Source organism: Oratosquilla oratoria, chromosome 19, assembly GCF_046742065.1.
Source record: "Oratosquilla oratoria isolate Oo_2021 chromosome 19, ASM4674206v1, whole genome shotgun sequence".
Lineage (NCBI taxonomy): Eukaryota > Metazoa > Arthropoda > Malacostraca > Stomatopoda > Squillidae > Oratosquilla > Oratosquilla oratoria.
The window spans coordinates 8,665,217-8,682,716 of record NC_134795.1 but is presented as its reverse complement, the minus strand read 5'-3'; the positions used below and the strand labels follow the sequence as shown (position 1 = coordinate 8,682,716).

Below are 17,500 nucleotides of genomic sequence, written 5' to 3'. Positions count from 1 at the left end.
AGTATTCGTCGGTTATTAACTCTCCTGATGTGAAATAATGGAGGAAATGCTTTATAAAGTTGACAGAGAGAGATCTTAGGGGACTGGTCTGGAGTCCAGCTGTCAGCCCCTCAAAGCTGCACCTCAAGAAGGAGGTGAGTATATTGAGTTTTGAGGACATGCAACAGGGAGATGATCCTCTCTGATAACCATCTCGGATGATCGCAATTTCCAGGCATCCGTCGGTGGTCCCTCTACCTGACAATGGTCAGGCATTCCAAACTCAGCGCATTCGTATCTAGTACTCTTCTACATACCTTACATCGATTTCAAGTATCTGTTTTCTCGGATACTCTGGCTATCCAACCACTATGACCTATATATACTCACATACATTTCTATTCTTAAATCTGGAATTAGCAATCACCAATTCTCTTTCAATACACATATCTAGCATTTTCTCTCCCCTTTTCTCCTTCTAAGCAGCCTATATTTATCAATTATACTGTTCAGTACCTTATCTTCTACGCTTGCATCTAAAGCTCACGTCACCATTATATTTATAATCGTCTTAAACACCTCAATTCTCACTGCTATTAATCCTTTAAGCCCTGGTGATATTAACTTAAAAATTTGTTCTGCTAATCCTAGAAGACTTTATTCAAACTAAGAGGAGGATCTGGGCACCACGAGGTAAATAATTGATTAACATTTGACGTCTCTTTGTTGACATAATATATTTTGCCCTCGCTAATACTTGGCAATTTAACTCAGTTTTAGAAAGACTTTCAGGCTCCCCAAGGTCGGCTATCTATACCCTACACAAATACTCATCATTTTGCATTCTAATAGCGGCCTGTTTAATATCGTCGAGTCCCTATATACGCACAGTTCATTATACAAACAGTTGAATAACGAACGATTTTTGTGAAGAAATTGTAGAGGTAGATGTAGGAAGACACAGGATTGTTCAAAGGTTATTCATGAGTAATTTCACGCGAGGATCTTTTCAGAGGCGTCTGAAAAAGCCCTTGTGTGAAACTACTTGGAAATCAACGTAGAACAAGACTTTTCTTCCTTCATTTACCTCCACATACTGGCCACAGTGTAACAGCAATTCCAAAGAAAATTGAATTCACATAGCGAGTTCAAATACGAATAATGAACAGCGAGCAGACTATATTTGTAATCCAATTTGTATATTTTCCATTTTTATGTGCCTTTATGTAGGGTTTGGGTGGGGCTTGGAACAGATTTACATAATGAACAATTCGTTTAATTAACGGGGCACTGGGACGAGTCATGTTCATATGCAGGCCCCACTGAACTGGTACGTAAAATATCAATGCTACTGATATTAGGGACAAATAGGATTAATATTGCAAATATCATGTAATAAAGCAGATTCTTGTGTTGGAATACAGCTGTATAGGAAAGTATATGGCTTTGTGTAAAACAATACGACATTAATGATGATGTACGCCGGTAATTCTCATTTATTCCCTCAGCTTGATGCGTTCAACTCTGCTACTATCATGTAAAAGATGCATATTAAACATTAAGGCATAAAAGATAAAAGAAGAAGACCTTCACCAATAAAATTTTGAACAAAATAAATGTTAAGAAATAGAGAAATTTTGAATTTCACTTATGCAGAGCGTACGACGGGATTAACACAAAAATTTCAGGTGTGACATATTCATCTCTGAGTAGGCTATGTATTTTTTTTCAACCTCGGCGGATTAATTTATCCCTGGTTGGGAAACACTGAAGTACAATGTCCGTTTCCATATAGGTATAACAATCAATTCATTGTTTTAGATAACGTATCAAAGGAATGGACGGAGAGCTATATTCATTTCGAACAGATACTGTCAGTGCATCTTCTACGCATGGGTACCAACCCTTCCAAGATATAACTTTCCTAAAAATAAAACCTCCTCATTAAAGAAATTTTTCCATTTTAACTTTATCTAATGTTATTCTATTTTATTTATTCATTTTACTGTTTTATATTGATATAGATTGTTGTACACTACTTGAACTAGCCACTTATTTGATCATATTTACTTTTATATTATTCTATTTTATGTTATTCTACTTTATCTTATTTTATTTTATTTTTGTTTATTTAGTTTCATATCATAACTTGTTTTATTTCATCTTATTTTATTCTATTCAACTTCACTTTATTTCACTTTGTTCTTTTCCTTTTTATTTTATTTTATTCTATTTCATTTGGTTTTATTCTATTGTTTTTTTTTATTATTCTTTTGGATACGAATTTGGCTTTATTCTATTATGTATTTTGATTATTCTTTTAGGTACGAATGTAATCGAACACACACCTTCCCTCCCTCACTCCCTCACTCCCTCACTCTCACCTCCAAGCACGCGTGGGGAGGTGGAGTTTCGAATGTCTGTGTTGGAGGTTTGGCGTGAGCGCGTGGGAAGAACATGAGGGACCAAGGCGCCGTTTCCACAGGAATGACTCACACATGGAAATGATATTATGCTTCCGATGTCCATCTATTGAATTAAACTGTTATCAAGCAATTATCAATTTGCATTGCCGCTCGCTTGAAAGGGGAAGAGGGAATTATCGACATTTTTTTCTTTGTCCTAGTGGAACCTGATGTATTTTACAGCTCCTCATTCGAGACTTCATGTTGGGGTGCTGTGTGCATGGCTATATGCATTCGATACATAAAGAAAAAATTAACCACACGTTTACAGACCGAAGACACTCACACATACTATTTTCAATCAGGACAATTTCCACGTTCCCGGATTTCTCGCACTGTAAAGCACATGAATTGTATAACTGGTTATTTGAATATTTTACACAATTCTTCCACAAATTTTCCAGATTGGGGGGGTAACTGGGCCCTATTACCCCCTCCTCCCTCTGGACGTTCATGAGCACAGCATTCTTCTATGTTCACAGATATATTTGCAATTCTATAAGAAAGCTGAGATCTTCTTTAACTTTCACTATCTGTCATTACTGCATCTATTATCAAGAATAGGTACAACTCCTAGGATTCCAACTTTCTTCCCCTGCTCTTGTGATGGGGAGATAAGAATTCCGCCTCTGTGTTCCCATACGTTTGGAGTGTTTTGACTTGGCCATTTTATCTTGGATGGGAGAAACCATTGTTATATCTATATTGTAGAATATTATGTAAAGATTTGTGGAAGAAAATACTCATAATCATGATGGAAGCAACGATGGCTTCTGAAAAAGAATTACCGTTTTCGTTCAAGTAGGTATAAGGATTATTACATCGCTATTGGATAACTAATGAAAAGTGGGAATGGTCTTAGTCATGAGAAATAGGCGCTGCCTGTTTGATAAACGGACACCAACCCTCCCGAAACATCAGTCGTTGTAATACAGTTTCGTAACCATTGGGCTCCTGAATTAATTACTATAATAAAGCATACCTACAGGAGTCGGATGAAAAAAAGTTTATCCAAGAGTATTTCAAATCTTTCAATTTTACTACATTTCATTGCTTTGGTGAGCTTGTTTCATTCGCTGACGACATAGTTGGCGATTTTTTTTTAAACTAATTCAGTTGATTCAAGTGGCAATTTGCTGTTCTGCTCAAGCTGGTATTATTGGCGAATTTGGAGACAGTAGATTTAAGTTCACAGTCAATGTCCCTGATATATACTATGAACAGAAGTGGTCCTAGAACGAAACCCTGAAGAATTTCACTTCTAACATTTTTTCAGCAACAAATAAATCCAATGTAACTTGATCTTTATGGTTATTCAACTATTATCTATTCCAGTTTAGCAAGTTATCTTGTATTCCGTGGGGAGTGAGTTTAGTAGTCTTTGTGAGGATACTATCAGAAACTTTTTCAAAATTATTTGCATTCTTTTGGAAGCTCGCTGGGTGAGCGGGTTAGGGCGTCGTTACTTGCGGCGAAGGTCGAGGTGAGGGCGGTTCGAATCCTGCCACCGGCGAAGTTGAACCAAGGGCATAGTTCATTAAATTCCACGCTACAAAGGCCTCTGTGAGGGGCATCGTCCTAGCCTCCCGATAGGGGGGAGTGTGTGACGTTAAACCATATCATCATCATCATCATCACTTTCATTCTTCTCATTTATCTCATTCGTCCCATCACTCTTACTCTTTTTATTCTTTTTGTTCCTTTTATTACTCTTGTTTATTTTCTTCCTTTCCTTCCGTTCCTCTCGTTCCTTATAGTTGTTTTATTCTTCTTAATCCTCTTATTTCTCTTCTACTCATCTTGTTCTATTTATTTCTCTTGTTTCTATTATAGCCTTGATTCCTCTTGTCCATCTTATCTTCCTTATATTTTCTATTTCTTTTATTCTTCCTTCTCTTATTTCTTTTATTCCTGTTATTCTTCTTATTCCCTTATTCCTCTTATTTCCCTTGTTGTTCATGTTTCTAGTAATTTTCCTTGTTCTTATTCTTGTTATTATTCTTACTACTAATCTTACTCTATTTTACTCCTCTCATTGGGAACAACGGCGGGTATCTACAAGTGGTCGTCGTGCAAGATGGCAGTAGGAGGGAATCATCTTCTTGTTAAATATCTGCAGAATTCGTCAACACCCTCACATACACACATACATAGAGAGGTATAACCCTTAGTGACTGACACACAGTCTCCGTATTAGGTGCAAGATATCTATCAACTTTGACTGTATCTTCTCCGTCTTTTCACATAAAGAGAGCAGATACCAGGCGACTGCTCCCGTCCTACTCCTATAGGCCGGTGACATAGAGACAGTTTTGCACTAAAATATCACAGACAACAATCCAACCTTCTTCCCAGAAAAATCTACGAGAGGACCCGAGAACGGTTGCCAGTCATCGTGGGGGCGAAAATTTCTATTCAGTAAAAGTAGAGGCGACGATTTTTATATAATTCATGTCATTCCTCATCCTAATTATCTCCTGAGCACATGAAAATCCAAAAATCACAATTTGTAGGTTATCTTTACTGGTAAACATGTAGCCTACAAGACAACGCCAATTTCTTCGACCCAAGAGAAACAAAACAGTTAAGCAATGCTGTAACTTCAACGATGCCTAGATGACAACTCCTCGTCTATGAAAGTAACTTTATGCCACCCTTTTAGTCGCCTCAAATGACAAAGAAATAAAAGAGTACATATTCAAGTTCAAATGCGATCGCACAGGAAATAAATATAATATGGTAAATAGTATAGATATTGGTGAAGACATTGCATCTATATATTATAGTCTAATTACATTAAATTTTATTCATTTATTTATTTTTTTGAGAATACCTGACTTCAGAAAAGCTCATTTCATTGGCCTATGGTAAGAACTTCAATTTATGGACTGGGAGTCAAGATTAGATGCAAAACAATGCAAGGTAATGCACATAGGTAAAAATAACAGTAAGTACGTTTACAAGTTATTTGGAAATTCGTTAACAAAAGTGAATAGTCAAAAAGATCTCGGCGTAATTATCAGTAACGATCTCAAATCATCCAAGCAGTGTATTTCAGCCTCTGAGAAAGCAAATAAGATTCTAGGACTGATTGCGCGATCTTTTGACTTCAAAAGTCCATCACTCATTAACAAGCTATATAAATCGTTAGTTCGTCCACATTTGGAATATGCTGTTTCCGTATGGTCACCGAATTTCATTATAGACATTAGCAGACTGGAAAAAGTACAACGGGGAGCCACAAAACTGATTCCAAATATAAAAAATAAATCATACGAAAATCGACTAAAACATATAAATCTGTTTTCCCTAAAAAAGCGTAGACTCAGAGGTGACTTGATACAGGTCTTTAAAATTCTAAAGGGAATTAATAACATCAAAAGTGACAAAATTTTTATACTGAATGAGAATCAGACAAGAAACAATGGCCTCAAACTGTCCGGAAATAGATTTAGTTTGGAAGTGGGTAGAAACAACTTCGCCAACCGTGTGGTTAATGAATGGAATAAATTTCCTGCAGAGGCAGTGCAATGTATTTCAGTTCGAAGCTTTAAGAATCACAAGCACCTGGCTTCGCCAGCCACGGCTGCGCCGTGGGTGCTTGGCCTGCGGCGCTGCTCGCTTCGCTTGAAAATCTTTGTTGTTTCGTAGAGAATCATTGAACTTAATCAGCTTTCGATGAAATTCCCGCACAGATTCCTTAACACAATTTTTTTTTGACATCCTGGTATAAGCTTGGAAAAGTTTGGGCATGTTAATTCCGTCGTCGGCAACTCAAACTCTTATCATTTTGTAAAGCGGCTTTTGAAATTTTCCAAGTACCTGTAACCCACTTCCAAAAATGTCTTTGACGCTTCTTTTTGTCGGCTTCGGTTTCTAAAGGCATTGTTCCTAGTGATCTAATCGTAAGATTTTTTGCCCTCCTTTTTTAACGGTTAAAACTTTTAGTACACACGTGTCCCTTTTTGCCGGTTCAGTGGGGGACAAACACACACCCGGGTTCATTAAAAGACAGCCGGGAGTCATTTAAATTTGAGTTATTCTTTGATTTAGATAAACACCTAAGCAAGATGCTGTAATGATTATCATTTATCTTATATTATTTGTTTTTTGTTTTGTTATCATTTGTCTGTTTGATTCTCATTTATTATTAGTTATATGTCAATTCATTATTATTTACTATTTACCTGTTTGTTTATCATTGAACTGTACCTATGCATTTATTTATGTATTTTATTTATCATTTATATTATTATAGTTTTTATTTATTCATTTATTATTATTATGATTTTTTTTCCGCATCCGACCTAGATATGGACCAAAAGGTCTCCTGTCGGCATGCTGCGCCTTTGTAATTCTTTGTAAACAGTAATTGAGATATGGTAAATATTTCAGTGCATTTGTCTGTTTGATTCTCATTTATTATTAGTTATATGTCAATTTATTATTATTTACTATTTACCTGTTTGTTTATTACTTAACTGTACCTATGCATTTATTTATGTATTTTATTTATTATTTACATTATTATAGTTTTTATTTATTCATTTATTATTATTATGATTTTTTTTTCTCATCCGACCTAGATATGGACCAAAAGGTCTCCTGTCGGCATGCTCCGCCTTTGTAATCCTTTGTAAACAGTAGTTGTGATATGGTAAATATTTCAGTGCATTTGTCTATTTGATTCTCATTTATTATTAGTTATATGTCAATTTATTATTATTTACTATTTACCTGTTTGTTTATTACTTAACTGTACCTATGCATTTAATTATGTATTTTATTTGTTATTTACATTATCATAGTTTTTATTTATTCATTTATTATTATCATGATTTTTTTTTCGCATCCGACCTAGATATGGACCAAAAGGCCTCGTTTGTTTATTATTTAACTATACCTATGCATTTATTTATGTATTTTATTTGTTATTTACATTATTATAGTTTTTATTTATTCATTTATTATTTTTTTTTCGCATCCGACCTAGATATGGACCAATAGGTCTCCTGTCGGCATGCTCCGCCTTTGTAATCCTTTGTAAACAGTAGTTGAGATATGGTAAATATTTCATTGCGCGCTCACCCAAAGTATTAATTGTTACATTTCTCTTACGGGTAGACTCCCTCTAAACCAATCTCATTAAAAATGGCTTAAGGAAACGGAGATAATGAATAGATGTAAGAAATATACAGGATTATATGAAATTCAATCGTTCTGAACCACCTAATGATTATTAAAGTTATGTAATTATCCAGAGGGGTTTGGAGAAGAAAATCATGAAGAAAGAAAACGATTAGAAATGCAAATTGTTGATAAGTACAATGAAAAAAAAAAAAAATCTACAGTTATATTAGTGATATAAAGGTTACCAGGAGTCATTTTGACCCATTTATATCTGCCAACGGTCAACGTGAATATCTACATGAAGGAATATGCTATGTCTTAAACAGCCATTTTAGCTTTGTATCTGTAAACAAAACATTTCATAGTAAAGTATTGACTGAATTATTTATCATGCTAAGCGAAAATGTACTCATTTTAGTAAATGTGAAAAAAAAAATGGAAATCTCACAATCAATATGATAACGCACGACAGTAACATAAAGTTGTCTACAAGGATTAAAGCACTGATGGCGAAAATATTTTTTAACTAATTCTAGGTTAACTCTACGTCCTGACAGCTTGAGGTCACTATTTGTCGTCCTGTTAGTATTTAGTGTGAAAATATCATCAATGTTGATGTTACCAATTCCCTTTAATAGGTTCAGTTGTTTTAAATGGTTTTTGAATGGTTTGTTTCTTATATCTAGTGTGAGTTTTGTGGCTAACCCGGGAGAATTTTACCCCAATTCTAAAAAATGAAAAAATACCCATGAGCAAAAAACATTTATTTTGAAAATACACAATAAAAATACAACTCTTCATCTTTCATTTATGCCATTTCAAATTGAAATTTCAGTTTAAGAAGTACCTTAGAAAACCCTTAAAAAAGTAACGAAAAAGCAAATAAAAAAAGTCATAATAATTTAGCCCACCCCCCAAAAAAAAAAAAAAGATTAAATAAAGTAAAATGAAATGAAATAGTAATAATTTGATCTTCTTATCCTCCTGCGTGTGTAGTCTTGGGTGATGGGAGCATGCCCTAGCCGAGTCCCATTCCTCTATCTCAACCACAAACTGTATAGGAAACAGAACTGTGGGAGAAATTCTCCCGAAATGGGCCAGGGAGCAAAAACTAACGGAGACAGCTGGACCACACACCCACCCTTAATCAAGTCAAGCTAAACACTGAAGCTACTGGGCGTGTCAAGCCGGAGCCACGCTGCCAAGCGTATGAGTTACAAAACCATCTCGAAAACACCGGGAGAATTCCACCCCGGTAACCCTGGAGATGATACGGGAACAGCATATTCTAAGTGGGCGGACCAGTGATCTATAAATTATTGATTGGATGACAATTAAAGATATTCAATGATGTAGAAAAATAAACTATATCTCCATCAGAAATTATATATATAAAAAGTATATATATATATATATATATATATATATATATATATATATATATATCACAACCAGGAATGCACCATAAGAATGGAAATTAACTAAGGGAGATAAACAAAAGCCACAAAACTATAGACCAATAAGCCTGACTTTGAGCAGAGGAGAAAATGTTGAAAACAATTATTAGAGATGTCATAGAACATCACCGTGAAAACAGCTGTCCAGTCAATGACAGCCAACACAGTTTCAGACGTCACCGCACTACCAACCTTTTAGAATATTACAGTGAATTTATTTCAGACTACGACAAAAGAAAATAGTCAGATTTAACATATCCCCAAATCTCATTGAAAACGGTGATAGATCGGATAGAGTGCAGCGGTGAGGCACAAAATTCATACCAAACATAAGAAGCAAAATATACGAAAACTTTTCAAAACACCTCAACCTTTTTCTCTATTTCTCTTACTCTCTGTGAAATAAAAGGAGACCGAGGAGGAATTCATACAAGGATTTTATATCTTAAAGGGAATTGATAACATAGAATCTTAAAATATTTTCACACTAGATACGATCAGAACGATAGAGAGAAGTTGTCTGGACGTAGAATTAGTATAGAAATAAGTAGAAAAAAAAAATTGCCAACTGCGTCGTCAGTAAATGAATTACTCATCCGGCCGACCTCGATGTGGCCCGAAAGGTCTTCTGTCGGCTTGCTTCATCATTGTCACTTATTTTCATAGTAATATTATGAAAATAATATTCAGTATCATATTTCTATAAATCCGGCAATTTATTTCTTTAAACCAAACCAAACCTACCTTGATATTATCTATCTCATCCTATCTCAAGTATTTCTGTCCGCTTTAGCCAGACACTGCTCAGATAATCCTCCTCAAGTAGTGTACAGTACTTCTGTGCATTTTCTCTTTTTGCCTTCGAGAGACTTACCACCCCGGTGTTTGGGTCCTTGGCGCCATTGCTGAAGGTGGATGCGAGGGTGGAGGAGCAGGACTCGTCGTAGTGGGCGTTGGAGCCGTCGTTGATGGCGGAATTGATGGAGATGGTCCACATGGAGGCAGCGTACCCGTCGCAGTTGCAGTCGTCGTCCTCACCGCCGTCGCCCGAGGCCCACACGTAGATGTTCCCAAGTCCGTTGCGGCCCTGGAAGAACGGCGGGAGAATCATAACGCGACAATGCCTAGCCAAGAAGCTCAGTTATCATTACTTGTATCCTCTGGATATCTTTAACAAGGAGAACATTGATCTCCTTTTGGTGATTCCGGGGGACTAGGAATAGGTATTTGCATGAGGTGGTTCTGTGAGAGGGGCGTCGGACAGAGCCATCCCCCCCGTCGCTTGTCTTCAGATACCATGCCTACCCTCATCTCTGTCTGGAGATGCAGCCCCGAGAAGATCGCTCTTGGTCTTCCCTTTACTCTTTTACTAATGTACAGCTGGTGATTGGCGACTGTTCCCCTCCCCTTCCTACTACTAGTAAGTGACAAAGAAATACATACATGCATATACCAAGGCTTTTTCCCCCTTACAAGGGAGGTAGCCAAAAAGGAAAAGGCATAAAATCATTCCCAAATGTCTATTCCTCATTACACTTTTTAATCCACCAAGGCATTTACTCGCTTTTATCAGTCTACATTCTACCTCCACCTTCACTCCACCTTTTCCTGCCACATTTGCACCCAAGTATCTAAAACTATCCACTTCCTCCACTCGCTCTCCTTTAGTGCTCACTTCCAGACTACTGCCACTTTCACCCCTTGTACATCTCATCACCTTACTTTTACCCACATTTAGCTTTAGCTTTCTTTTATCACACACTCTCCCAAACTCTGTCACCAACTTCCTCAATCCCTCCTCCGCTCCTGCCACAAACGCAGTGTCGTCCGCAAACAACAGCTGGCTCACCTCCCACTTTCCTCCATTTTCTTTAACCATCTCCAATCCCTGACCCACTACCCTTGCATTTACCTCTCGCACTACCCCATCCATGTATAAGTTGAACAGCCAGGGCGACATAACGCATCCTTGACGAAGTCCCACCTTTACCTTAAACCACTCACTCTCTCCATTTCTAATCCTGACACAAGCTCTACTACTCTCATAAAAACTCTTGACAACTCCTAGAAGCTTTCCTCCTATCCCGTATATCCTCAAAACCTCCCACAGTGCTTTTCTGTCTACCCTGTCGTAAGCCTTTTCCAGGTCCATAAAGGCCCAAAAAACATCCTTCTCCTTTCCTATAGCTTTCTCACATATCTGTCTTACCACAAAAATCTGATCTATACAACCTCTACCCGTCCTAAATCCACACTGTTCCTCACCAATTACTCCCTCTGTTCCTCTCCTAATCCTCTCAATCAAGATCCTCCCATAAGCCTTCCCAACTACACTTAAGAAGCTAATCCCTCTGAAACTACTACATTCACACTTGTCCCCTTTTCCCTTGTAAAGTGGAACTATAAAGGCACTCATCCAGTCCTCCGGCACTCTACCCTCTCTCCAGCAAACACTAAATAACCTCACCAGCCAGTCCACGAAGAAATAGATCCATATTAATACAACTCGGATAACAGTCCAATATTTCTTCCTGAGGAGAGCCAAGGGAGAGCCCGATGGCCGTTGCTGCTCGCTGTAGGTCTACGGGTTTCCATACAAAGAAACTCGAGGAAAACATTATTATGAGTATGATGAGTTTGTTCAAGCTAATGGCAGACTAATTCATTCAGCGAAGGAATAAATTTTAGGATCTATTTACTTTGTTATACTCCTTCTTTTTCATCAATGTATGATACTATGTTTTAGGGTGTACGTAAAGTTTAGTACGGGCTGTGTTTTAAAGACTTGTTATGGTATTTAGTGTCTTTAAAGTGTGACAATGAATGGAATTACAATAATCTGAAAAACCTTGAAAATTGCTGAAGGAGCGTCATCATTAACGAATCTGGAATTTGTAAATAATGTACAGAAACATTGAAAATAGGAACATGAAAAGGCCCCGAGAAAGGTCTGCCAGGGACGGATAAATCGATGTTTGTGGGAAAGTGGAAAGTAAACACTAAGGTTATTCAATAGAATAGTTGGCGAAAGTCAGAACTTAAGGAAAGTGGTCGTATTTCCCCAGTCAAGAATCGCTGCAGTCTAACCTGTGCTGATGATTCTGAAGAACTAGTTGGAAAAAAAAAAGAAAAAAAAAAGAAAAGAAAAGGGCAAGTACATACAAAACCCCTGTTAACTGAATACAAAATGGGGACTTGAGCGACTAAAGTCAAAAAGTGAGACACAGGCAACGATGATGATAACTTCACAATATAAACAAGGTAACAAGGAAAGAATGTAATAGGAGTGGTCTTCAGCAGGAAAGTTGGATACGTAGTTAACATAAATGTTTCTGGTGAAAAATGAAATCATATGAGCAAGTCATACAGATGAACCTGAAGGCATATTCATGCAAAGCACTACCTCTATGCACCGAAAGGATATTGAGGGAAATCCCTGGAAAGGATGGGATGATACAGGTCCAGTGAAATAGTATTGATATGTTATGAGAATAAACTTAGAGACATATGCAAACAACTGCCTCTGAAAACGAAGTAGAGGCCGAGAAGAGACAAGGGCGATGGAACCGCGTAAGCCAGTGATTGATAGTGGATGACGTTACAATAAGCAAAAGAAGAAAAATTGTATAGAAACTCAGATTAATATAGGGTCTTCGTAGAATTTTACATCAGAAATAGCATTCAAGTTCCTTGATACATGGTTGATTCTATCATTCTTATATTCTTGTCTTAATTGAAATGCTATACTGCTTTATAAGCATGCATATCATACATTCAGCTTAAGCAATATAACAATACAGAGTTTGTGACATATGAATGTATATATTTGTTGCAGAAATAACTGCCATCTGTTTTCTGTCATCTCGATTTATTTTGCTGTCGGGGAACACGGATAAGAGCGTGATTGCAAAATGGGGAACAAAGAGAGAGAGAGAAAAAGAAAACAAAAGTGAATAATTTAGAAATCACTGGGTTTGAGGGTGAGAGTGATTCTGGTAGGCATAATTACCGTTACGATATTCTCAGTATCACTACTTCTAATAATTTTAATACTTTCGTGCTGTTACTGATAGCAGTGTGGCAGATGTCATTATCATGAACAATACACCAATACCTCTCTAATAAGGTTTAGAATCACATGCTAATCATTACTTTTTTCGTTCCGTGATCATTATCATCATTGTCACCGGTATTGTAATTATCAGTGTCATTTTTCCCACCAAACTTCCCGAGTCTCTAGTTACCTGAAACACACCCACCCTACTTCTCACGTCCTCAATGGACCATTACAGTACTACACATGTTCACAAGTTCGGCCACAAACTTAAATCTAATGGCATTTAGTAGACTAAAGAACAGCAGCGCATAAATACGGGACTCGTGAGGAAGCAGAGGGAGAGCCCCTTGCCTTAAAGCCTTACCTCGTTGACACCTCTGACGATCGCCTTCATGGTGGCATTGCGGGGACCGTCGACAGTCTTGCCATCGTCGGTGGGACCCCACGAGGCTGAGTAGATGTCGATCAGGTGCGGCTCGTGCCCCATGCTGTTGGCCTCGATCAGATCGGTCATGTAGGGCTGGTCAAGCATGCGGATGCCTGGAAACAAGGTACAAGGGCGTCAGGCAAGAGTACAGTGGTTAAGTATATTCCTAGCTGCTTGTACCCTCTGCTCTTGTGGCTGTTTAGGGGAGGAATAATAATGCCACCACCGTGTTGACCTGTGTGCCTTTAAGTGCAAACAAATGGGGCGGAGCAAGAGGACTTCAGTCACAACTCTTTCTGTATTTTCCTAATGCGGGAGGTCAAGATACTCGTACGCTTTGATTCGGCTATCCCCACTGCCAGGAAGAAAAAAGAAAAAAGATAATTGATACACACAGGCATAAAACGTGCACCCTTAGCGTCCCTGTTTAAGGAACTCTGCATCTTCAACAAGGCCGGCAATGGACACCAGTAGGACGTAAAGGTTTCTTAGTGAGATCCTGGGTCTGATACAGACACCGAGTGCCAGGCCATAGGGGTACATTCTCTCTCTCTCTCTCTCTCTCTCTCTCTCTCTCTCTCTGTCTCTCTTAGTGTGTGATTCATTACGGTCTTGGACCACGTGTTAGATTCGTGATCGACATCTATTACCCTTCCAGATGAGAGCTCAGAGCGCATATATGGTCCGATCTATGGGTAATGTTGTGACATTACACACACACATACCCAACTCCTTACCCACCGCCTACCAGAGTCGGAATGCCGGCTTGCATTGGAGCGATCGCTGAATTAGCGCTCGATAATGGTACTACTGCACTGGCAAATAGGTGTATTTACCTAGTTATATTTTACGGGAAGGGGAGCTATGCTCGTGGGGTCCCGTCTTCATATCTCATTTTATCTAAACTATTTTTAAATTCATGTATTGTTTTTGCACACACCACTTTCTCATCTAACTTGTTCCAACTGTCTATTACTCTGTGAGGAAAGCTGTTCTTTTTCAAATCTCTTCTATAGCTGTCTTTTTTATTTTCTTTCCGTGTCCTCTTGTATTTCTGTCATCCCATTTTATCAGATTCTCTCTATCAGTAATTTCCATGCCTTTCATGATTCTGTAAATAGCTATCAAATCTCCTCTCTCTCTTCTTTGCTCTAGTGTCTGTAGTTCAAGTTTTTCTAGTCTCTCTTCATATGATAGTTTTGAGAGTGTTGGTGCCAATTTTGTAATTGCTCTTTGTATTCTTTCAATTTTTTTTTATACATTTTTTTGCACTTGGTGACCATATCGTTGCTGCATATTCCAATCTTGGTCTTATCAGGGTGATTAGGATTTTCTTCACCATTTCTTCATCCAGGTATGTAAATGCAACTTTGATTGTTCTTATTAAATTATAAGTTTCTCCAAAAATCTTATTTATATGTTTCTCAGGTGACATATTATTCATAACAATGACTCCCAGGTCCTTCTCATTTTCTACTTTTTTATTCTTTCTTCTCCCAAATTAAATGATCCTCTTATTCTGTTTTTGCTTTTTCCAAATTCCATTATACTACACTTTTTTGTATTGAACTCAATCTCCCACTTCCTACTCCATTCCTGTACTTTATATAGATCTCTCTGTAGTGATTCACAATCTTCTTCTGTTTTCACTCTTTTTAGTAGTTTTGCATCATCTGCAAAGAAGCTCATATAGCTTTCAATTCCTTCATCCATATCATTAATATATATAGCAAACATTATTGGGGCCAGAACGGAACACCGCTTATTACTTTATCCCATTTTGAGTGTTGGTCTCTTATCACTACTCTCATTATTCTTTCTTGCAAAAAGTATTCAATCCAATTTAGCAGTTTGCCCTGTATTCCTCCTTCAGTTTCTAATTTCTTAAGCAACTTCTTATGTGGTACTTTGTCAAAAGCTTTCTTTAGGTCTAGAAATGCACAGTCCGCCCATCCATCTCTTTCTTGTATTATATCTATTAGCCTTGAATAGAAACATATTAAATTGGTGACGCATGATCGTCCTTGTCTGAATCCAAATTGCTTTGGATTTAACACTTTGTTTTTTTCTAAATATTTTACCCATCTTCTTTTGATAATTCTTTCACAAAATTTTGCTATTGTACTTGTTAGAGAGACTGGTCTATAGTTTGTAGGTTCTTCTTTATTTCCTCCTTTATATATAGGTACTATATTTGCTTTTTTCCAATCTTCTGGAACTTTTCCTTCTTTCAAGGAACTGTTTAGTATGCTATGTATTTTGTCTGCCAGTTCGTTCCTGCATTCTTTCAGAATCCAGTTTGCTATTTCATCTGGTCCATGCGATTTTCTGACATCAAGATTACTCAAGTGTGTCAATATTTCATTCTTTGTTACTTCTATTTCTTCCATAGGGGGGACTTTCTCTTTCCATTCAATCTCTTCAGGTTGTATGTTCTCCCTTGTAAACACTGATTTAAAATGTTTGTTCATAATTTCCGCCATTTCCATTTCCTCAGTGTATTCAACTCCCCCTTGTCTTAATTTCTCCAATGGTCGGTGAAATGGCAAATGAACTTCAATATCTCTAAGTGTAGCGTGTTAAACGTAGGGCTACACAACCCCGAAAATAGATACAACTTAGATAACACATTTTTAGAAAAATCTGAGTGCGAGAGGGACTTGGGAGTTCTGGTGAGTCCGGACCTTAAAACCAGGAAGCAGTGCATTAGCGCCAGAAATAAAGCAAACAGAGCATTAGGCTTCATTGCTAGGACGGTAACGAATAGAAGTGCAGAGGTAATTATTAAACTCTATCTAGCGATAGTTAGACCCATCCTTGACTATGCAGTACAGTTTTGGTCTCCGTCCTACAGAATGGACATCAATTCACTAGAATCAGTACAGAGAAGAATGACCAAAATGATACAAGGACTCGGAAATTTGCCTTACGAAGAGAGGCTTAGGCACCTAAACTTACACTCTCTGGAAAGACGCAGAGTGCGGGGTGATCTAATAGAAGTGTTCAAGTGGATCAAAGGCTATAACAAGGGTGATGCAAACAAGGTCATCATAATAAAACAACAGGGCAGGACTCGCAGTAATGGGTATAAACTGGACAAGTTTAGATTTAAGAAGGAAATAGGCAAGAATTGGTTTACAAATAGGGTGGTCGATGAATGGAATAAACTTAGTAACCACGTAGTAAGCGCTGAAACTATCAGTTGTTTTAAAAAACGATTAGACAACTTTATGGATGGGGATGACAGGTGGTGATGGATACGGAGCTGCCTAGTGTAGGCCTTATGGTCTTTTGCAGTCTCCTTTATTTCTTATGTTCTTATGTTCTTATGTAAGTCTTGTTTGTTTTTCAGTTTATTGTTTACAAATCTGTAGAATAGTTTTGGTTGATCTTTACACTTTTCTATGACATCTCTTTCATATTTTCTCTTTTCCTCTCTGCATTCTTGTACATATTCATTTCTATAACCGGTATATATTTTCCATTTTTCAGGTCTTCTGTCTTTTTTCCATCTGGTCCAGGCTTTGTCTCTTTTGTCTTTTAACTCCCTACAACTTTTGTTGTACCAGCATTTTACATATTCTTTTTCTTGTTTTTGTCTTGGGACATACTTTTCCACTCCTTTTTTGTAAATTTTTGTCAAAATATTCCATTTCTCTTCCACTGTTGTTTCTTCTTTGTATATTTCTTCCCAGTTTTCTTGTTGAAAGAATTCTCTTATTTTATCAAAGTTTGTTTTTTCATACATCATTCTTCCTTTTCTATATTGTTCATTTCTTTTCATATATTTTTCTTCATTAAGTTCCAGTTCAATCAATATGTGGTCACTTTTACTTATTGGTGTTTTATATTCAATCTTGTCCACTATTATAGGTTCAGATGTAATTATTAAGTCTAGTCTCGATGGTTCTTCTTCATTTCTATACCTAGTGTTCTCCTGTATCCATTGTGTCATTGTATGGTCAGTAATCATCTCAAGTAGAGC

General features: G+C 37.3%; 1 protein-coding gene across 1 annotated transcript in view; it reads right to left on the bottom strand.

Annotated features, from left to right (window-relative positions):
* amon (prohormone processing protease amontillado) overlaps window positions 1–17,500 on the bottom strand; it is a 621,095-nt gene that overhangs the window by 11,413 nt on the left and 592,182 nt on the right. The window contains exons 8-9 of the mRNA XM_076202597.1: window positions 13,453–13,628; window positions 9,906–10,118 (exon numbers count right to left, since the gene is read on the bottom strand). Of these exons, the coding sequence (XP_076058712.1) occupies window positions 9,906–10,118; window positions 13,453–13,628 (389 nt within the window). The remainder of the gene's footprint in view (window positions 1–9,905; window positions 10,119–13,452; window positions 13,629–17,500) is intronic.